The sequence below is a fragment of the Salvelinus sp. IW2-2015 genome, linkage group LG5 (assembly GCF_002910315.2).
Source record: "Salvelinus sp. IW2-2015 linkage group LG5, ASM291031v2, whole genome shotgun sequence".
Taxonomy (NCBI): domain Eukaryota; kingdom Metazoa; phylum Chordata; class Actinopteri; order Salmoniformes; family Salmonidae; genus Salvelinus; species Salvelinus sp. IW2-2015.
In genome coordinates this window covers 25,154,068-25,178,338 of record NC_036844.1, presented here as the reverse complement: position 1 = coordinate 25,178,338, position 24,271 = coordinate 25,154,068, and the positions used below count along the sequence as shown (strand labels likewise).

The 24,271-nt window shown below is 43.3% G+C and overlaps 1 protein-coding gene across 2 annotated transcripts in view; it reads right to left on the bottom strand.

Moving 5' to 3' along the window:
- LOC111964092 (protein unc-13 homolog B) overlaps positions 1-24,271 on the bottom strand; it is a 123,856-nt gene that overhangs the window by 72,455 nt on the left and 27,130 nt on the right. For both annotated transcript variants that reach the window (XM_070443624.1, XM_023987812.2), the window contains exons 2-7: positions 23,226-23,255; positions 9,900-9,999; positions 3,548-3,665; positions 3,191-3,314; positions 1,479-1,552; positions 879-924 (exon numbers count right to left, since the gene is read on the bottom strand). In XM_070443624.1, coding sequence (XP_070299725.1) covers positions 879-924; positions 1,479-1,552; positions 3,191-3,314; positions 3,548-3,665; positions 9,900-9,999; positions 23,226-23,255 — 492 coding nt within the window. The remainder of the gene's footprint in view (positions 1-878; positions 925-1,478; positions 1,553-3,190; positions 3,315-3,547; positions 3,666-9,899; positions 10,000-23,225; positions 23,256-24,271) is intronic.

The window sequence follows — 24,271 nt, the reverse complement described above, 5'->3', positions numbered from 1 at the left end:
ACTGATATGTGAGATAGATAGATCAGGACAAACTGATGTATTGATATCTCTAAAAATCAGAGGGGAAAACAAGTTGTCAAGGTGACACCTGAACACAGGCTGGCAAACAGTGCCCCCTGTCTGTGTGATGATGCGGTTGCATCTCACAGACATCTGTTCAGGAAGTCAACAACTGCCACTATGCTTTATCAAGGTCACCCGCTGACTACAAAAACATAGATCTAGGCCTAACTGCTATTGTCCAGTTATGTTTACATGGAGGTAGTAATAATAACCATATTTGTGTTTCCATGTCCTGTGGGGAAATTGATATAGATGATGAAACTCAGATCGTGCGATGAAGTGGGGCTGGGGGATATTTCCCCTGGCTGTAGCGACTATTGTTGGTGCTGGGAAACATGCACAAAGCATTGAGGATTGGCCAAAGTGAAGSTTTGGGAAGGTTTAGAATTCATCAGAAAAAGACTGTGTATTACATACTCAGTGTGTCAGTCCATCCGAAAAAGTTGCCTGGTGAGGGTGTTGGCGGAGAAGTAAAGTGAGAGGTAGTGGAGAGTATGCAAAAACTGTGCCTGACTTGGGAGGGGGAATTATGACCATAACATACACAGTGGACAAACAGACACCACTAGCAGACATGCATGAACGTGGCATCCCTGTGTTGACATTCTTCATAACTTTGGATAAGTAGTGACTGTTCTGGAAAATTAAGATTGGATAAAAAGGCTTACTTGATGTCAACTCTGGGCTAGGAGATTTACACATAACTCAGGAATAGGACAAGGAAATAAATAACATAAAAAGCCCAAACTAATGGAAGACAGAGGGAGACAAGGCTGATGAGAGAGCTCCATCTAGTGGAAGTCAGTCCCACTCACAGCATTGGGAGGCAGCAGGAGGCATGAGGCGTCTCTGGACCTCATCCTGCAGAGGGTACCAGAGAGAGGAAAGGAGAAAACAAGAATTGTGACCTTTGACCATCATAATCCACAAAAACAAATCATCATCATCATCACCAATCTCAAACTCCTGCATTTGTCATAATATTGTCATCACCACCATGACTTCAATGCCGATGCATGCAATAGTTAGACCTACCATCTACGCTATCACTTCAGAGCACACAGTGATAAACACACGCTCATGTCAATACTGTACCTAACCAGAGTTTTCTGTGACATGACATTTTCCTCACCTCGCTTTTGCATATGACAACAGGGTTAATAATCCTATCTTCCATTTCCATGTATTTTACTGTATGCTAGTGAATGCAGAGAGCCAAGTGTAATCTGGAGATAAGGTTACAGAACATTCAACCGCATTGTACTGGGAACTTTACAATAGGTAAACATAGAGAGGGTATTTTCGAAAATACTTTACCTCTAACTGCTTGAAATATAAATAGGTAGAATTTGTTACTACATTTTTGACATATATTCCTGGTGAAATAGCGCCTTAGCATGTAGGGTAGGCCTTACCTCATCATAGATCCTCATAGTGTTGATGCGATCCAGCTTGCCGGTCCAGTACTGCGCCTCGTCATCTGGGATGTCTGATAAAGAGGGGTGCACACACACAGAGTGGGATGACTGGTGAGCTGCATCCTGCCCTACCCCATACCATCCTAAACCATCCACTCTCCAACATACACCATGCTGCTATTATATATTCATGGTCCTTTTAAATATATAATGAACCACTTAGGAAAGAGACATTAAAAATAGTTGGCTATGCCCTGAAACTGTACTGTTGGGGAACAGGGACCATGAATGACAGGGCTCCACTGTAGTAATGTTTGTCATGACAGATGCAAATGAAAACCCAGAAGAGCACAAGACAATGACGTTAGTACTGACAGGGACAGAACTTCAGTGACATAAGTGCAGAGCACTAGACTTCTAGAGACTGCAAAACTGTGCAAAACTTAACTTGACGACATTACCAGCCTAACAACAGACAATAATGTGCAGACAGGTATATTATACATTGATGCCTCCTACCAAACCACTGGTCTGTTAGAGCAGACCCCCTCTCCCTCCCTGTGACCTGATGTCCCATGATCCTTTACAGAGAGACACTGGACATTAAAGTGTTTCCCCTATATTCATTTAACATTTACCCTATATTCATTTATTATCATTCCCCTATATTCATTTACAGCAATATATWTTTTTTTATTCAATGGGAAAACCTTGGACTTTAAAGAGAGCTGAACACAAACGCCAGAGGTTCAAAGGCAGATGAAACCAAACCCCTGTCCTGGTGAATGAATGGGATCAGTGGTACACAGAACCCAGACAAACACACAGCCTCCCATCCCTACTGCTACCTTCAAAGGCCTGCCCTTAAACACCTGAAAGCTGCTCTAGTCCCTCTCACAGACAAACACTTTTAACTTATTGATCTTAGGGGCATGTGTTTAGTCCCCTCCTGTACTCCCTGTTCACCCACGACTGTGTGGCCAAGCACAGTTTTTGATTGATTGATTAATTCATTTGATATAAAAGTTTTAAAAAATCTCCCCAATTTGTGGTTACAGTCTTGTCCCATCGCTACAACTCCCGTACTGACTCGGGAGGCGAAGGTGTCAGCGGTCGCCAGGTGTACTTTCGTGTGTACTTTCGTTTATTTAGTAAATATTTTCTTACACTGCATTGTTGGTTAAGGGCATGTAAGTAAGCATTTCACGGTAAGGTCTACACCTGTTGTATTCAGAGCATGTGACAAATAAAATGTGATTTGATGCACACCGACACCAATACAGGCAAAGTTAAGGGACAGCGATGTAGAAAGTGATCCGTAAATTACATAACTGTTCTCCCTCAGTGAAGAGATGAGAGCGGCTGCATCCAAAAGGCTCACTACGCAACCTGCTGGTATTTCAACCAATCAATATCAGGTGTGGTGGCGTATGTTAAAGCACAGGTCCCTGGAGAAGGCTACTACTGTATAATCATTACTGTGCCCTACACATGTTCCATCTACAAAAACAGACCCATAACATTTCAGCATCATACATCATACCAACTGTAGCTACTGTAAGTGTAGACACAGTTTGATGGACAATGGACCCTGGTATATAGTACAGAATCAACAAAAACATTTAAAGAGATAACATATGATATAAAATAGATACCCTATGGGAAGCTAAGTGCCCAACAGAAACATTGTGATCAATATAACATTTTACCGAAGGGCAGCTCAAAGCGCGAGTCCAGAAGAACCTGGTGGTGTGTTGAGTTCTTGGTGCCGTAGATCTCATCAGCCTTCATCAAAACCTCAGCATCCAGGAAGGTCCAGTCCCCTGAGCCCTCCTGAGGGAAGAGAAAGGGCTAGGTCAGAGGTCATAGACAAAGAGACCAGATGAAACTAACTGGGAGGTGAACCAGTGCCCAAACTACTCTGTACATGTTTTATATAAAATCTGAACTGTGTGTTGTAAATGTTGGTTTTCAACATCGGAGCTGGATGTGTGTGCTCTAAATGTTTTGGCCAGTTGTGTTGGTGGTGTGTAACGTTGTATGAGTGTATCATCTGCCCCTCTCACCTCCTCTGACTGGCGGATGCTCTTGAGGGGGATCCAGGCAGTCCCCAGMATGGTGTCCCAGATAAGGCCTTTGTTCCACACCTCCACAATGAGGCCCAGGTCCAAACAGTTGATCTCACTGGAGAAACAGGAGAGAGGCAATAAAGGAGAGGGGGTCATATCAACTCTCATTCAATACAGACTCACAGTTTAATAGAGCGACAGATCAGTAGAAAGAAAGCGACACAGTGATTGTCTAACAAATGTATAATGGTTTCATTCCCTATGTATTGAGTCACCTCCATGAAATTGAAATAATTATAACAGAAACTAGGGTTAAGCGCTGTCTGGCTGTTCACTGATCCCTTGGTCTTTGATTAGGCCTATGCATCATGTCAGATGTCGTGATGCCTTCCATCCTTAATTTGCCATTGAAAAGGATGCAAATACAGCTTGCTGACAATAAAAGAGCATCTCACTTGAAAGCAACCATTGCTCATAATTTCTTCATCTCATTTGCATTTGCGGCACTTCAAAAGGAAGATGAGAGAAGAGATACTTATCAAAAGTGCACTGCCCTCAGTAAAGGTGCAGTAAGAGTGAGCCCAGGTGCAAACAAAAATATTCGAAACCACTAACACTAAAGGCGATGTACCAAATGAAGACAACACTATTACTGTAATGAGCAGACCAATCACCTTCACATCTCTTCGGCTCTTACGTGGCCACAGTGAATGCAAACATGTACTTGTATAAACTGCTTACAGTCATATAGTACTTTTATAAAACAAATATAAAAGAATGAGTAGACAATTTTTTACATTTATTTAAAAATATTAAACCAAGACTCTTTTTGATCAATCGCACACCGACTTCACTTTGAGCTCTCTCTATCGTTCCGCATCATAGATACACAAATTAAAGAACCCATAGACCCACTCCACCGTGAAAACAGCATTAAAAAATCCATTAATAGAGAGATAGAGATCAGTAGAAAGACAGCGACACAGTGATTGTCTAATAAATGTATAATGGTTTCATTCACTATGTATTGAGCTACCATGTCCCAGACCTGCTTTTTAGGACTCTCTCTCTACCGCACCTGCTGTCTCTAACTCTGAATGATCGGCTATGAAAAGCCAACTGACATTTTCTCCTGAGGTGCTGACCTGTTGCACCCTCTACAACCACTGTGATTATTATTATCTGACCCTGCTGGTCATCTATGAACGTTTGAACATCTATAATCTCCACACGGCACAACCAGAAAAGGACTGCCCACCCCTCAGAGCTTGGTTCCTCTCTCGGWTTCTTCCTAGGTTCCGGCCTTTCTAGGGAGATTTTCCGAGCCACCATGCTTCTACATCTGCATTGCTTGCTGTTTGGGGTTTTAGGCTGGGTTTCTGTACAGCACTTTGTGACATTGGCTGATGTAAAAAGGGTTTTATAAATACATTTGATTGATTGATTAACTAATGTTCCATTTGAGCTTCCCATTGTTTGTGGAGTGAGATGGGAATGAACAGGCTCCTGCAGCACAGGGACAAACAGGCTTTGGAAAACAACGCTGGAAAATAAGCACTACACAGAACACACCATGTATTCTACTGCATTTATTATTTTTCCCATTACTTTCTAAAAGACACTCCAAAAGCAGGGGTAGGATGGAGTAATGCCTAACTGAGTGTCTCCATGGCAACCAGATGAGTTTGCTTTGAGGCTTCATTCAACCATTTTTCTACGGCTGGCCATGCTTTCCACCTGGCTACCCTTAACCCGGTCAACAGCTCTGCAACCCCACAGCATCTTGCCCAAGCCTCCTGCATTTCTCCTTCACCCAAATCCAGATAGCTGATGTTCCGAAAGAGCTGCAAATTCTGGACCCCTACAAATCAGCAGGGCTAGACAATCTGGACCCTCTTTCTCTAAAATTATCCGCCGCAATTATTGCAACCCCTATTACTAGCCTGTTCAACCTTTCTTTCGTATCGTCCGAGATCCCTAAAGATAGGAAAGCTGCCGCGGTCATCCCCTCTTCAAAGGGGGAGACACTCTAGACCCAAACTGTTACAGACCTATATCTATCATACCCTGCCTCTCTAAAGTCTTCGAAAGACAAGGTAACAAACAGATCACCGACCATTTCTAAACCAACTGTACCTTCTCCGCTATGCAATCTGGTTTCCGAGCGGGTCATGGGTGCACCTCAGCCACGCTCAAGCTCCTAAACGATATCATAACCGCCATCGATAAACGACAATACTGTGCAGCCGTCTTCATCGACCTGGCCAAGGCTTTCGACTCTGTCAATCACCGCATTCTTATCGACAGACTCAACAGCCTTGGTTTCTCAAATGACTGCCTCGCCTGGTTCACCAACTACTTCTCAGATAGAGTTCAGTGTGTCAAGTCGGAGGGCCTGTTGTCCGGACCTCTGGCAGTCTATGGGGGTGCCACAGGGTTCAATTCTCGGGCCGACTCTTTTCTCTGTATACATCCATGATGTCGCTCTTGCTGCTGGTGATTCTCTGATCCATCTCTATGCAGAGGACACCATTCTGTATTCTTCTGGCCCTTCTTTGGACACTGTGTTAACAACCCTCCAGACGAGCTTCAATGCCATACAACACTCCTTCAGTGGCCTCCAACTGCTCTTAAATGCAAGTAAAACTAAATGCATGCTCTTCAACCGATCGCTGCCTGCACCCGCCCGCACGTCTGGCATCACTACTCTGGACAGTTTCTGACTTAGAATATGTGGACAACTACAAATACCTAGGTGTCTGGTTAGACTGTAAACTCTACTTCCAGACTCACATTAAGCATCTCCAATACAAAATTATATATCGAATCGGCTTCCTATATCGCAACAAAGCATCCTTCACTCATATTGCCTAGCATACCCTCGTAAAACTGACTATCCTCCCCATCCTTGTCTTCGGCGATGTCATTTACAAAATAGCCTCCAACACTCTACTCAGCAAATTGGATGTAGTCTATCACAGTGCCATCTATTTTGTCACCAAAACCCCATGTACTACCCACCACTGCGACCTGTATGCTCTCGTTGGCTGGCCCTCGCTTCATATTCGTCTCCAAACCCACTGGCTCCAGGTCATCTATAAGTCTTTGCTAGGTAAAACTCCGCCTTATCTCAGCTCACTGGTCACCATAGCAGCACCCACCCGTAGCACGCGCTGCAGCAGGTTTCACTTGTTATTCCCAAAGCCAACTCCTTCTTTGGCCGCCTTTCCTTCCAGTTCTCTGCTGCCAATGACTGGAACGAATTGCAAAAATCACTGAAGCTGGAGTCATATCTCCCTCACTAACTTTAAGCGTCAGCTGTCAGAGCAGCTTACCGATCATTGCACCTGTACACAGCCCACCCAACTACCTCATCCCCATGTTGTCATTTATTTTTTTGCTCCTTTGCACCCCAGTATCTCTACTTGCACATTCATCTTCTGCACATCTATCTTCTGCACATCTATCACTCCAGTGTTCAATTGCTGAATTGTAATTATTTCGCCACCATGGCCTTACCTCCCTAATCTTACTACATTTGCACAGACTGTATATATATTTTTCTATTGTGTTATTGACTGTATGTTTGTTTATCCCATGTGGTTAAATACTTGGTTAAATAAAGGTGAAACATATAATAAATAAAAAAATTCAAGCACAGAAACATTAAGGCTCTCCTCTATGTCACTTTCTGGAGCACCCTGTTGCGGAAACAGTGAGAGACAACACAATCAAAGACAACACCATCACAGTTAGTGTAAACATAAGCCATCAGTTCAATGCGACAATCCCATGTAGGCTCTTAAACATTACATAGGCTAAGCTCTAGCAGTGGACACAAAACACCCCCAGCGTTGTATTTGTATCCCTAAAGAACAATATCCTGTCTCTAATGACTGAGCAGCATAGCACAGGCGCTATGGAAACAGCCCTAGAAATAAGGTGAGCTGGGGTGTACGGTGTATATATCGATCCATAGCTTTCGCTACATTCCCGTTTTCTGTCAGCCCTGGTGGCCTGAGCCGGTCTCTTGGTGGGGATGGCCATTATCTCACAAGGAAACTGTAGTCTGGACTGGACTCTAGTCTCCAACGCCCTCTGGCTAGCATAGAAACAGAAGCCTGGCCTGACAAACCAAAATACCATTTGGCAATCTGCTATCTCATTAAGAGGAGAAAGGTGCATCCATCCACTTAAGTACTCTGTGAGTCAATTACATAGTACGCAATCAATATCAATTATGTGAATCTGTTACATAAAAGGTTGACCCACAGAACCAACAGGCTACATYTTTCTGGCAAGGAAACACGTCATTGGAGAAGAAAGAAATCCAGCAGAGCCAGTTTCAAGTTAACAGTAAACTTCAGACTTTTCCTACAATAGATACAAATGTTGCCATGAAAATGCCATGCCCTAGCACTTAAACCGATTACCTCAGCTGGATCACACAGTGTCCTGTTCATTGGTTTAGGACTTCTAGTTTGACATTTGATAAACATGATTTACATACAGGAGTAACAGGTGCTAACACATTGTGTTTCATGAACAGTACTACAGAACCAAGCATTTACACTCAGAAACATCCTTGAGACAGATGTGGAAAAATATCATAAAAATTGCATACACAGATGCGCACACACAGGAGTAAGCCTAGAGCTAAAAACAGCACAGCCTACATACGGAACACTGAAAAGAGGAAATTAAATGAGTAACCATGAGGAAGTGAATAGCTGTGAGAACAGGTAAGCTAACTTTCCCGAAACAACAACCCAGCTGGCAGGCAACAACGGGAACAAAACATTCCTGGAAATCCCCGACTGTGGCCTGCTCTCACATATTACTGTCTGAACATCATAAACCTGAACTGTAGATACATAGCATTAGCACCAGAGGCAGACTAGCTGCCCTGCTCTCACCTGTCTGAGTGTAAGAGTACTCAGGTGGTTGCGTCTGCTGCATAATTCCAAAAGACAGTCAGCCTTAATCAAATAAAGGTGTTAGTGGCTGAGCATGGAGGATATACTGTACTGTTACAATAAGTCTGTTGAGCTCAGAGCCATAGACCCTCCCTTCATCGTTCCTCTCTGATCATCATTGAAACAAAACAAACCTGATGTTACCTGATTCTATGTTGACACTGTATGAAAATGTGACACTTGAAACTTAGAGCCTCCAGACAGACTACTGGTATTCTATCCGCCACACACAGCAAGTATGTTGTGGCTTATACGACATACACTACATGACCAAAAGTATGTGGACACCTGCTTGTTGAACATCTCATTCCAAAATTCTGGGCATTAATATGGAGTTGGTCCCCACTTTGCTGCTATAACAGCCTCCACTCTTCTGGGAAGGCTCTCCACTAGATGTTGGAACTGCGGGGACTTGCTTCAATTCAGCCACAAGAGCATTAGTGAGGTCGGGCACTGATGTTGGGCGATTAGGCCTGGTTCGCAGTCGGCGTTCCAATTCCTCCCAAAGGTGTTCGATGGGATTAAGGTCAGGACTCTGTACATCCCAGTCAAGTTTTTCCACACCGATCTCGAAAAAACATTTCTGTGTGGACTTCGCTTTATGCACTCGCTTTATGGACGCTTTGTCATGCTGAAACAGGAAAGGGCCTTCCCCAAACTGTCGCCACAAAGTTTGAAGCACAGAATCGTCTAGAATGTCATTGTATGCTGTAGCGTTAAGATTTCCCTTCACTGGAACTACGGGGCCTAGCCCGAACCATGAAAAACAGCCCCAGACCATTATTCCTCCTCCACTAAACTTTAAAGTTGGCACTATGCATTGGGGCAGGAAGCATTCTCCCGGCATCCGCCAAACCCAGATTCATCCATAGGACTGCCAGATAGTTAAGCATGATTCATCACTCCAGAGTACACATTTCCACTGCTCCAGAGTCCAATGGTGGCGAGCTTTACACCACTCCAGCTGACGCTTGGCATTACGCATGGTGATCATAGGCTTGTGTGCGGCTGCTCGGCCATGGAAACCTATTTCAGGAAGCTCCCGACGAACAGTTCTTGTGCTGACGTTGCTTCCAGCGGCAGTTTGGAACTCGGTAGTGAGTATTGCAACTGAGGACAGACGATTTTTACGCATTATACTCTTCAGCACTCAGCAATCCTGTTCTGTGAGCTTGTGTGGCCTACCACTCGTATTAAAAATGTGTGTAACTGTCCTGTCGATCAGTGTATCAGTGTTCCGTTACTTGTCGTGTTTTGTGGACGTCAGGAAGAGAAGCTGCTGCAAAATTATTTGGGGATCCAAATAAACAAAGACTGAGTGCATAGGACAGGAATAGAGAGGTCTAAGAAGTGTGTGGTTACTGGTCACTTACAACATGAAGTCCTGCTCCCAGCATGGCTGGTCCCCTCGCACAGTGATGGAGGTGCTCTTGACATTCTGCACCTTCAGCGTCACATAGCTATTGAACTTACCTGCAACACAGAAAGGAGGGAAAAGAGGTGAAAAGCCTGCATATAATGACATGAAGTAATGGTGGGAAGAGGTACTGATATATAATATTCGTACTAAACTCAGTAGTGAGTTCCACATAAGCGAGTTCCACTTATGCTCACCACATTACAAAGATAGATTGTCATGTTGAGAGGAAATAAGAGAGTAGATTACTGTGTACACGTAGGAGACCAAGTCTCCATATTACTTTGTCTTTATAGGACATGAGCAGTAATCTGCACGACATCAAATGATTTGCCAGATGGAGAGTTTCTGTGTACAGGTAAAAAAGACAATTGTGGTGGCAGACGTAGCAATGATGGGATAGTAACAGTAATGCTAGATTGGCCAACTGCTTCAATTTGGCTTTGTGTGACTGAAGGACAGTCGGCGACGTAGGTGAGAGGGAAAGCAGATAAGTCAGTTTCCCCATCCCTTCCCCCCACCGCCCTGCACCCAGACCAATTCACTGACCCTGGTAATCTCACTACAGAGGAGTGCCACACAGCCAGGCAGGCAGCAGATATAGCCTAGCCATCCATCCTCTCTCCTGGCTGATGTGATTCACTCACTGCAGAGCAGCCACCCTAATATAGCTCTGGGCATGATCACCATTTCACCTCTGACACTGAGACATAGGCCAGTACAGTAGGACTACGTGACGCAGAGACAGGCGAGACCAGCTTCTACAGCAGAAAAGGTATCTGTCATCTCTCATACCATCAATTTAAAGACCAAGGTTAAAAGACCTTGTTTGATTTATAAACATTTTTAAAAGTCATCACTGTGAAGCAGGTAGTGGCAGATGTGGCACCACCGGTCACAAAGAGGTGGGGCAAACTTCTTTCTCCTGATCATGACCAGTTAAAACTGCTCTCTTGTTGTCCCATTATGTATTTTTTTTGTTGCCTAACTGCAAAGATTTCCAGTAGCCTAACATAGCTAGACTGGGGTGTCGCAAAATCTATCGTTTTTTTCCTGCTACAATGGAAGCGTACATTTTGGTCAGGGTGAGCACAGAGCAAGTCACTTTATCCTATTGCACTCATGGCAGAAGTCCATCTAGCACGTTGGGGGTGATGAAACAACAGAACTCCATTCATTTTCAATAAGGGGTTGGTTTCTCTAATGATTGCCTCGCCTGGTTCACCAACTACTTCTCTGATCGAGTTCAGTGTGTCAAATCGGAGGGTCTGTTGTCCGGGCCTCTGGCAGTCTCTATGGGGGTGCCACAGGGTTCAATTCTTGGACCGACTCTCTTCTCTGTATACATCAATGATGTCGCTCTTGCTGCTGGTGATTCTCTGATCCATCTCTACGCAGACGACACTATTCTGTATAACTTCTGGCCCTTCTTTTGACACTGTGTTAACACACCTCCAGGCGAGCTTCAATGCCATACAACTCTCCTTCCGTGGCCTCCATTTGCTCTTAAATACAAGTAAAACTAAATGCATGCTCTTCAACGATCGCTGCCTGCATCTGCCCGCCTGTCCAACATCACTACTCTGGACGGCTCTGACTTAGAATATGTGGACAACTACAAATACCAGTGTCTGGTTAGACTGTAAACTCTCCTTCCAGACTCACATCAAACATCTCCAATCCAAAGTTAAATCTAGAATTGGCTTCCTATTCCGCAACAAAGCATCCTCCTCATGCTGCAAACATACCCTTGTAAAACTGACCATCCTACCAATCCTCGACTTCGGTGATGTCATTTACAAAATAGCCTCCAAAACCCTACTCAATAATTGGATGCAGTCTATCACAGTGCCATCCGTTTTGTCACCAAAGCCCCATATACTACCCAACAAAAATTTAATAACAATAGTGATTGTGGCTAAATTTATAGTGATATCATAAAGCCTGAGCTCTGCACAGGAGGGAATTAATTTCCAGCGGAGTATCGTTCCATATGGGGAAGAGTGAAGGCCGAAATTGCGAGTATATGCAGTCGTCACCATAGTTGCTGCATCGTTTGTGACCAGCCGAGCTAAATACTACCCGATCCACTGCAGACCTTACACTCTTCGTTGTCATGAGCCCTGCACGCTCAGCAGTTAGCTCGTCGCCAAACCCACTGGCTCCAGGTCATCTACAAGACCCTGCTAGGTAAAGTCCCCCCTTATCTCAGCTCGCTGGTCACCATAGCAGCACACCTACCTGTAGACGACGCTGCCTCCAGCAGGTATATCTCTTCTGTCACCCCCAAAACCAATTCTTCCTTGGCCGCCTCTCCTTCCAGTTCTCTGCTGCCAATGACTGGAACGAAACTACAAAAATCTCTGAAACTGAAACACTTATCTCCCTCACTAGCTTTAAGCCCACCCGCTGTCAGAGCATCTCATAGATTACTGCACCTGTACATAGCCCATCTATAATTTAGCCCAAACAACTACCTCTTTACCTACTGTATTTATTATATTATTTTGCTCCTTTGCACCCCATTATTTCTATCTCTACTTTTTCTATCTCTACTATCTCTACTCTACTTTTTTATTTATTTAAACTTGCTATATTGTATTTACTTCGCCACCATGCCTTTTTATATTTTATTTATTTATATTATATTTTGTTTGCCTCACCTCCCTCATCTCACCTCACTTGCTCATATTGTATATAGCTTATTTTTCACTGTATTATTGACTATGTTATTTGTTTTACTCCATGTGTAACTATGTGTTGTTGTATGTGTCGAACTGCTTTGCTTTATCTTGGCCAGGTCGCAATTGTAAATGAGAACGTGTTCTCAATTTGCCTACCTGGTTAAATAAAGATGAAATAAAATAAAATAAATAAAAGGGGAAGCGAAGTGGGCGGGGGACCGTTGGTTGATGCGAGCATGGGCGAGGGAACATGAACAGGGTGGGACCAAAGTTGGGGAAAGCTGAACTTTTGTCGCGTACGCTGTGGTGCTATTGACCAATCGAAGCTCATTCTAGTTTTAAGCCCCTACAGGATTGGCTGTAGATACCTAGCACTACCTATCTTGTTAAAACCGACATGAGGGTGAAGCTTGCGTGGCTATCCGTATAGTGGATAATTGCTGTCAGGCCTGCTGTTAAGCTTGAGTTGCACGTCGAAATCTTGAAAACAGAATTTTAAGCTTGAACAGCGCAAGCCTCTGCTCCATGCCCAGGTTTCTGATTATTCTGGCACGAGACGAAGTCCATATTATGGCAAGAACAGCTCAAATAAGCAAAGAGAAACGACAGTCCATCATTACTTTAAGACATGAAGGTCAGTCAATCCGGAACATTTCAAGAACTTTGAAAGTTTCCTCAATTGCAGTCGCAAAAACCATCAAGCGCTATGATGAAACTGGCTCTCATGAGGAACGCCACAGGAATGGAAGACACAAAGTTACCTCTGCTGCAGAGGATAAGTTCATTAGAATTATCAGCCTCAGAAATTGCAGCTAAAATAAATGCATCACAGAGTTCAAGTAAGAGACATCTCAACATCAACTGTTCAGAGGAGACTGGGTGAGTCAGGCCTTCATGGTCGAATTGCAAAAACAACAAAAAACACTACTAAAGGACACCAATAAGAAGACACTTGCTTATGCCAAGAAACACGAGCAATGGACATTAGACCAGTGGAAATTAGTCCAAATTGTAGATTTTTGGTTCCAACCGCCGTATCTTTGTGAGACGCAGAGTAGGTGAACGGATGATCTCCGCATGTGTGGTTCCCAACATGAAGCATGGAGGAGGTATGATGGTGCTTTGCTTGTGACACTGTCAGTGATTAATTTTGAATTCAAGGCACACTTAACCAGCATGGCTACCACAGCATTCTGCAGCGATACGCCATCCCAGCTGGTTTGCACTTAGTGGGAGTATCATTTGTTTTTCAACAGGGCAATGACAACATACCTCCAGGCTGTGTAAGGGCTATTTGACCAGGGAGAGTGATGGAGTGCTGCATCAGATGACCTGGCCTCCACAATCACCCAACCTCATCCCAATTGAGATGATTTGGAATAAGTTAGATGGAGAGTGAAGGAAAATCAGTCAACAAGTGGTCAGCATATGTGGGAACTCCTTCAAGACTGTTGGAAAAGCATTCCAGGTGAAGCTGGTTGAGAGAATGCCAAGAGTGTGCAAAGCTGTCATCAAGGCAAAGGGTGGCTACTTTGAAGAATCTAAAATATATTTTGATTTTCTTTAACCCATTTTTGGTTACGACATGATTCTGTGTGTGTTATTTCATAGTTTTGATGTCTTCACTATTCTACAATGTGGAAAAATAAAGAAAAACCCTTGAATGAGTAGGTGTGTCCAAACTTTTGACTGGTACTGTATATTATTTAGTATATGTAAAGACAAGATTAAATCAAGAAATAGTCTGATGGGTGACAATATTAGCCTATCATTTGTGAATTATATATTATCACATGTGAATTATGCCCAGCATAAGATACAATGCCTTTTTTTGCGACTTTTTCTAATCATAGTTGCACACCTCATGTAGCCTAGCCCATAGGCCTATATGTTTTAATAAGGTTTGTATCACAACTGAAGTGGCCAAATAACTAATTAAAATTAAGCACATTAATCCGCTTTACAAGGGGTGTAGAGCCTAACTGGCATACATTAGCAGCGCGTGAATTTCCAGTTTGGGGAAGATCATTTTCACCATAAAAATGCACCTTTATAGTAAAAGCATTACATGCATAATTGCATTTGCGGTCAATAATGGTTTTGATAATGGTGTTTTCCGTTAAAGGAACATTTGCGCTTATAGCCTACTACCACATGCGCATTGCTGCACTTATAATGTGAAGAAATAGCCTATTAGTTTGACATTTTAAGCTAAACGTTCTGATCTGTTGCGTCAGCCACATTGCATAAAAGTTGTTTTTTGATGCTACTCGTTGTATTAACTTGGGATCAATCACATGCCACAACTGTCCCAGACTATGTTTGGAATATTTATTTATTGCACAGAATAGGTCGACTGTTGTACTATGAGGGATAGATTGACATAGGCTAGTGCTTTTGCTGTTCGTTAGGCCTACTCATCTTGTTGGCTGACGAAAAGTAAATGTGGACAGTTCTTCAAAATGCACACAGTGGCGTCCCCGATGTGTCTGTCTTCACTTGTAGCCTGTTAGAAAGACCCTATCACCTGACAGAGCCATGTGAGTGAGGTGGTTCGAATTGCACACTCAGGGAGAAGGGCACAATGCAGCACTCCAGGCCGCAAAAGGCCTGGATTTTTTTTAGGGTGCATTACAGCAACAAAGAGGATGCTGACGTGATATTCGAGGCATTATCAAGTGCTTGTCAAATTGTGAATTAGTGACTGATGTAGTGTGTACAGCCTGCGCAAAAAAACAGAGCTCATGCCTTTCAAGCAACTTTTTTTCAAACCATCATTAGTCTCATCATGCCGCCTTACAATGTATTAAAAATCAAAACATGTAGCCCAAGGTTTGTAGAACTAAAGTCGCATTAATAACTATAAATTAAGCATATAGGAGTACATATTTCTTTGTTGACCGGTCAACACTGAATCGCCGCATGTGAGCATTCCCTCAAATCATTTGGAGAAAATATTTCATTTTTTTTCAGCTTTGTTCAATTGTATTCTTCATACAAAAATACAAATATTTAAAAAAATAATGCCACAGAATTATGAGCAAATCTTGTCTGCTAAATTAACTATTGTAGCCCACAGCCATTTGGCATAGCCACGTCAGGAGCACTCAGAGTATGCTATTCTTTTCTTCTGAAATAGACTACATTTTCTTCATATCATGCTTCTGTAGACCGGTCTAAATAATGGATTTATTGTGAAGGTGTAGGCTATATTACACTCAGTCAGCTGTACAAGGAAATAAGCAAACAGGAAACCACTCACCCAGAGGCTCCGCTCCTAGTGGCCGGAGACTTTAATGCAGGGAAACTTAAATCAGTTCTACCAAATTTCCATCAACATGTTAAATGTGCAACCAAAGGGAAAAAAATTCTAGATCACCTGTACTCCACACACAGACAAAGCGTACAAAGCTCTCCTTCGCCCTCCATTTGGTAAATCCGACCACAACTCTATCCTCCTGGTTCCTGCTTACAAGCGAAAATTAAAGCAGGAAAGACCAGTGACTCGGTCTATAAAAAAGTGGTCAGATGAAGCAGGTGCTAAACTACAGGACTGTTTTGCTATCACAGACTGGAACATGTTCCGCGATTCTTCCGATGGCATTGAAAAGTTCACCACATCAGTCACTGGCTTTATCAATAAGTGCATCGAGGACGTCGTCCCCAGTGACTGTACGTACATACCCCAACCAGAAGCCATGGATTACAGGCAACATTCCCACTGAACTAAAGGGTAGAGCTGCCGCTTTCAAGGTGCGGGACTCTAACCCGGAAGCTGACAAAAATCCTGCTATGCCCTGCGACGAACCATCAAACAGGCAAAGCGTCAATACAGGGCTAAGATTGAATCATACTACACTGGCTCCGACACTCGTCTTATGTGGCAGGGCTTGCAAACTATTACAGACTACAAAGGGAAGCACAGCCGCGAGCTGCCCAGTGACACGAGCCTACCAGACGAGCTAAATCACTTCTATGCTCGCTTCGAGGCAAGCAACACTGAGGCAGGCATGAGAGCATCAGCTGTTCCGGACGACTGTGTGATCACGCTCTCCGTAGCCGACGTGAGTAAGACCTTAAACAGGTCAACATACACAAGGCTGCGGAGCCAGACAGATTACCAGGACGTGCGCTCCGGGCATGTGCTAACCAACTGGCAGATGTCTTCACTGACATTTTCAACATGTCCCTGATTGAGTCTGTAATACCGACATGTTTCAAGCAGACCACCATAGTCCCTGTGCCCAAGAACACAAAGGCAACCTGCCTAAATGACTACAGACCCGTAGCACTCACGTCCGTAGCCATGAAGTGCTTTGAAAGGCTGGTAATGGCTCACATCAACACCATTATCCCAGAAACCCTAGACCCACTCCAATTTGCATACCGCCCAAACAGATCCACAGATGATGCAATCTCTATTGCACTCCACACTGCCCTTTCTCACCTGGACAAAAGGAACACTTACGTGAGAATGCTATTCATTGACTASAGCYYWGCGTTCAACACCATAGTACCCTCAAAGCTCATCACTAAGCTAAGGATCCTGGGACTAAACTCCTCCCTCTGCAACTGGATCCTGGACTTCCTGACGAGCCGCCCCCAGGTGGTGAGGGTAGGTAGGAACACATCTGCCACACTGATCCTCAACACTGGAGCCCCCCAGGGGTGCGTGCTCAGTCCCCTCCTGTACTCCCTGTTCACCCACGATTGCATGGCCAGACTCCAACACCATCATTAAGTTTGCTGACGACACAACAGTGGTAGGCCTGATCACCGACAACAACGAGACAGCCTATAGGGAGGAGGTCAGAGACCTGGCCGGGTGGTGCCAGAATAACAACCTGTTAAGTAGATGATTGTGGACTACAGGAAAAAAGGTGGACTGAGCACGCCCCCATTCTCATCGACGGGGCTGTAGTGGAGCAGGTTGAGAGCTTCAAGTTCCTTGGTGTCTCAACTCATTCTGATTGGCTGGGCCTTGCTCCCCAGTGGGTGAGCCTTGCTGCCAAGTGGGTGGGCCTATGCCCCCCCCCCCCAGGCCTACCCATGGCAGCACCGCTGCTCAGTCATGTCAAATCCATAGATTAGGGCTTCATTTATTAAAATTCACAGATTTCCTTTAGAACTGTAACTCAGTAAAATCTTTGAAATTGTTGCATGTGTTAATATTTTTATTTTTATTTTATTTAACTAGGCAAGTCAGTTAATTAAGAACATTCTTATTTACAATGGCGGCCTACCAAAAGGCAAAAGACCTCCTGCGGGGACAGGGGCTGGGATTAAAAAATTAAATAAATGTTCAGTATAGTTACAAGGATAAGTAGCTTATAATTTTAAAATATGTGCATGCTTTTCTCATCTGAGAATACAGTTGTTTCAAAGGGAGTGTGGGGGATGTCAAACCTCTTCCATGGTAGGATAATCCTGAACATCCTCCACCATCATTAAGTTTGCTGATGACACAGCAGTGGTAGGCCTGAACAGTGGTAGGCCTGATCACCGACAATGATGAGACAGCCTATAGGGAGGAGGTCAGAGACCTGGCTGTGTGGTGCCACATCACCAACAAACTAGAATGGTCCAAACACACCAAGACAGTCGTGAAGAGGGCACGACAAAACCTATTCCCCCTCAGGAAACTAAAAAGATTTGGTATGGGTCCTGAGATCCTCAAAAGGTTCTACAGCTGCAACATCGAGAGCATCCTGACTAGTTGCATCACTGCCTGGTACGGCAATTGCTCGGTCTTCGACTGCAAGGCACTAGAGGGTAGTGCGTACGGCCCAGTACATCACTGGGGCCAAGCTGCYTGCCTGCCATCCAGGACCTCTACACCAGGCGATATCAGAGGAAGGCCATAAAAATTGTCAAAGACCCCAGCCACCCCAGTCATAGACTGTTCTCTCTACTACCGCATGGCAAGCGGTACCAGAGTGCCAAGTCTAGGACAAAAAGGCTTCTCAACAGTTTTTACCCCCAAGCCATAAGACTCCTGAACATGTAATCAAATGGCTACCCGGACTATTTGCTTTGTGTGCCCCCCCGCTGCTGCTACTCTCTGTTTACCATATATGCATAGTCACTTTAACTATACATTCATGTACATACTACCTCAATTGGCCTGACCAACCAGTGCTCCCACACATTGGCTAATCTGGCTATCTGCATTGTGTTCCGCCACCCGCTACCCATCACCTGCCAACCCCTCTTTCACGCTACTCTCTGTTCATCRTATGTGCATAGTCACTTTAACCATATCTAAATGTACATACTACCTCAAATCAGCCTGACTAACCGGTGTCTGTATGTAGCCTCGCTACTGTATATAGCCTCGCTACTGTTTTTCACTGTTGTTTTATTTCTTTACTTACCTATTGTTCATCTAATACCTTTTTTGCACTATTGGTTAGAGCCTGTAAGTAAGCATGTCCTTGTAAGGTTGTATTCGGCGCACGTGATGAAAAAACTTTGATTTGATAGCTAATACTTACAAGGATTCCTAAATCATTGCTAAGATTAATGAAAATGACTGCAGGTTCTACTGGTCATTGTTTTCAGGCTGGTTGTATTGGTGCTAGCTAGGTACCAAGCTAAAGCTAGCTGCCCCAGAAGTTGCGGTCGAACAAATGATGCTTTATTACCAACGCGGTATTGTAAACACATCGTTTGTGGCTGGTGTTTGCAGACTTTTTTGTACAGCTTTGACAGTGCTACTGTATCTTTTTTGACATGCAAAGACCCAAACGGTGTTCCAAAGTATGCATGTTGTGAAGCTAATAGCAGTGACGCTATTACTGTGTAACTTCGGTAGGGCAACATCTGAATAATAGCTCACTTGGTAGTGTATACCGGTGCTCAACCAATCGGCGAAAGCCAACATCACCCACGACAGAGAAATGGTTGATTGTCAATGAAGGGCAATGAATTCCATTATCTTGGCTTTAATGGATTTCGCCTTTGAGTTGTTTCACTTAAATTTTGTTAGTCTTTCAAATGACTGCTCGATCCACACAGCAGACATTGTGGGCTAGTTTAGGAATGCTGTGTTGCACGTATAGCGCAAATGTTTACGTTGTGTCATTACATCATATACCTACGTTATATAGGTATGCACGTCAGCTTTGACATCGGTTTTGCACATCGGGGCATTAAACTAGAAATTGGTCGATACCGATGTTGGCATTTTTAGCTAATATTGTCCGATTCCGATATGTTCACCAATATATCGTATATCCCTGATAGACACACCACATTCCACAGAAACATAAACAATTCATTGATTGACACTAATGAGGTAATGCAGTATGTTGTTAGTCCCAGAGGTCTAGTTATATTGAAACCTGCTGTAAGCTATACACCGAGTGTACAAAACATTAGGAACACCTACTCTTTCCATGACAGACTGACCAGGTGAATCCAGGTGAAAGCTATGATCCCTTATTTATGTCACTCATCTACACTTTCAATTAGTATAGATTAAGGGGACGAGACAGGTTAATGAATGATTTTTAAGYCTTGTGACAATTGAGAAATTGATTGTGTATGTGTGCCATTCAGAGGGTGACTGGGCAAATAAAATATTTAAGTGTCTTTGAACAGGGTATGGTAGTAGATGCCAGGAGCACCTACTGAGTGTATCAAGAACTGTAAYGCTACAGAGTTTTGTTTATCAAGAATGGTTCACCACCCAAAGGACATCCAGCAAACTTTACACAACTGTGGGAAGCATTGGAGTAAACATCGGCCAGTATCCCTGTGCAATGCTTTCGACACCTTGTAGAGTCCATGCCCCAAGGGCACAAGAGTGTGAAACGCAATATTAGGAAGGTGTTCTTAATGTTTTGTACACTCAGTATAGGTCTCCAGTGGGGACATCAGGTATACAGCCAGGCATAGGGCTCTGGGTTGAGAAGAAACAGGTCTAATTAGAGTATCAGGAGGCCAGTCAGCAATACAGACATTACGACCATGATCTGGAGTGGAGACACTCCCCATCTCCCCCTTACTAATTAGATGCCCCATGCCTCGTCTTGGACCACACTTGCTGCTTCTCATGAATACAAGTTCAAAGATAAGAGGAGGAGGAGGAGGCCTGGATTAGATCAGAGCCACTTAGTGATTGTGGTCTCTCTCTGAAAGAGCTCTTCCACCTTGCAAAAAGGACTGAGAATATGACAGAGGGTTTCTTTCTGGTAAGAACACACACCCGCACATGCACGTACACAGAGAGCACGCTTGGATTGTCGTCTGGACCGACCATCAAACAGCAGTTGTCCAACTTTGAACATAAAATGATAGCAGACTTTGATCGGTACCCACACTCTGAAAGTAGACAGTAGATCTGTCCAGGTTACTGAGTCATACGAGCGACAGAACCTCTCGGTCTGTCGCTMCAACTCACCACACATGCCTTAGTCAAGTGTCTTCATTCATTATTGACACATCAGTTTTCCAATAAATTAGTCAGAAAAACACGGATGGTTGGAAGGCTGACATTTACAATTTGGACCTCTCATCAATGTTGTATGGCATAAAAGACATATTCCTCTGTCACAGGGCACACCTGGGTAGTTATGTTTTATGAATAGTGGTAAGTAAGTATTTGCAAGTAGCACTAACAATCAAATGTATGTGTATATTTGTATTCTGGGCCAATTCATGTCAAGCCCAACCAGTCAGTTTTTCCACTGCAAATTAATTTATCCAATTCAAAATATTTAGCTGTAGTTGGGTTAAAATCGGACTCCGTAGTCTTGTGTATCCAAATGCAATACGGCCTGTGCGTCTCCGATGGCTCTTGCCAAGCCACTAACCGTTGCATCACCGGAGTAAGGCTATTGTACATGTGTCTATCTTGCACCGTCATGCAATTATTAAGAGACTAGAGACAATGAGCTAATCCTAAACAACTAGTGTTCTCGTATTAACTAATTGAGTCAATGTATGTAAAGGTGGAACACAAAAGGTGGAACACAAAATCATGTGATGTGTGTGCAAATTTAAATTAGGATTTACCAATACAAAATTATGAATGTAAAGTCAATCAAACAGTTACTCTAAGTGAGGAAAGCATTTACTCAAAACAACTAATAGGTTTATTAGTCCCGAATGAATTAACACTCAAACAATAGCAGTGTACATGGAATATTTAATATTTAAAAAAAACAGTAAATGTCTATCACAATAACACATTGTGATAGGAGTGAGGGCAAACAGTATAAGGAGTGAGGGCAAACAGTATAGGGATTTACCTATGTGGAGGGCGTGGGGATTTGGATTTTGCCAGCACTAATCTGAGCAGTAGTGGCGTGTATTTATGGATGCCAAGGGAAGCCAGGCTTCCCCAAAATATTGGCCCCCCCAAAAAAAATGTCTCTCTGTTTCCAATTTTTATTTCAATTTGCAAGAGGCTGAATGTACTGTCTCTCACCGGAGAAAGGATCCGAGCAAACGAAACAGCACCCCTTTGTCTCTGTATGTGTAGCCCATCTATCTATCGACAGATCTATCTGATGGTGTCTGGTCAAAAAGTGTATGACATTGTTGCATTGAATGCAAGGGAAGCCAGCGGGCATTTGGCCGACCCTGATGAAAAAGTATAAAATAATATTCAAATCAGCATTGAGCTAAACTGAGTGAGCTCATATATGAATGGTTCAGGTGCACCCTAAAAAAATAAGTTTCACACCAATCACATCATATCAAGTGAAAAATGTCATTGACAGAAAAACTTGAATTGTTGCATCTCCCTGTGTTGTTGTCCTCYGGTGGCTAGCTAGTTAACTAGCATTTTTTTTATTTAGATAGGGGAGACACTGAGACCTCGGTCCCTTTTCCAATTGTGATTACACACAGAGAGAGAGAGAAATCAGAACCAYGGAGAGCCAAATCATATTTAGCTTACATATATAGGACTAAATTGTTATTGGTATCTTTTAGTTGTCACTGTATTAGATTAAGCAGAGGTGATTTGATGAAGTTGAAATGGTGCTGGAATAGTGGAGGCAGATCCTGTTTGTTTGAGACTTGCAGTAATTCTTCGTGGTTCTAAATCAATAGTTGTTTAGTGGTCCGAAAATGTCAGAAACATGACCTTTCTTGGTCATGCTGTAGGTCATGTAACTGTTTGTTACATGCAATATGCTTTGTGGACTTCACCAGACAGAGGTTGCTCTCMGGTTTTGTGATGAAAGAAAGGTGTGGTTGAATTTATTCTGCCACTTCTTATTGTCTCGGCCTTAGGCCTATATACCAGTGTCAAGGCATATGAACTAACAGGTTATAGAGCAAACAACGCAATTATCAAAACACATAGGTTGTAATATGCCGTTAGCTTCCCTAGTGATTTTACCCAGACACGACTACTGCTGAGCAGCTCACCTGCAGCACATGGGCTAGAGCTAGGTGGGAAGCAGGGACAGAAAGCCCCACTGGATTACGCTAATACAAAAATCAACCAACCACTGCCCTGACTGATTGCCCTACAAGAGAAATAGGTCAACTGTGAAGGCTTTTTAAAGGTTAACACACAGTCCTAGTTTAGGTCAGCATTCGAGGACATAACTCCTAAATAAAGAGGTAGTTTAAGGACTTACCTGGAGATCCTTGGAGTTTGGCTTTCTTTACTGAAATAGAAAGAGAAAACAACTGTTAGAAACAAAGACATAAAACTGTGTTTTTAATAAAACCGAGACAACAAGTCATTATGCCTGCTCATGATTTACTTCAAGGATATCACATGGACTCTGATAAGGCTGATTGCTGTAGGCTAGCCCTACATTGTGTACAATTAATGTGATCGGGTGTTCACTTCATGTCACTTCGGTGTCCCCCTAAGAGGCCACAGTCAGAGCCAGGATATCCGTCATGCTGAGAGTGTAACCGGATCAGTGAATCACGGACCAGAAAGAAGTCACACGGACACCAATCAGCCACGTGTTATCAACCACAACGACAGAAAAACAAGGGCACATGACATTTGTCAGTGAGGTCTGACAGATTTATTGATATTCAGACCGACATATGGGGGACATGTTGATGAAGCATGGAGTAGGAATGTGTTAGACGTGGCCAGACGTGTCTGAGTGAGCATCAGCATCACAATATTCTCTCAACCTATCAGCAGAAAACACCAGCCTCTCACATTTTTGAAAAGCACCAAATACTAACAAAAGAAAGTGGCATGGGGGATAGAATCCACCACTGTTAATAATTGACAACGTTTACATGCACACAGTATACCAGATAAGGTCTTACACGGAATAAGCTGTTTACATGCAACTTTTAAATCCCGCTCACGAATAGCCCTGTATCCATGAATACACCGAATACTCCTAATTGAAGTTCATATGGGTTAAATGGAATAGTAACTGAAGTCAGTACACTGACTGTAGGCCTATAACCTCTCATATGTAACATAATATTAACTCCTGCTGAATTAGGCATTTCTTGCAGTAAAATGATACAAGTGTGCGTGTAATGTGTCATCTTTGACACTTATACAAGACAGTATTTCAACCACATAAAATATGCACCCAAGACAAACTGTAGTCTATTCATTAACATTCATTCTAAAACATTCATTCAGAAGTTATGACAGAAGAGAAGCTGCATGTACAGCACATTTGGAAAGTATTCAGAC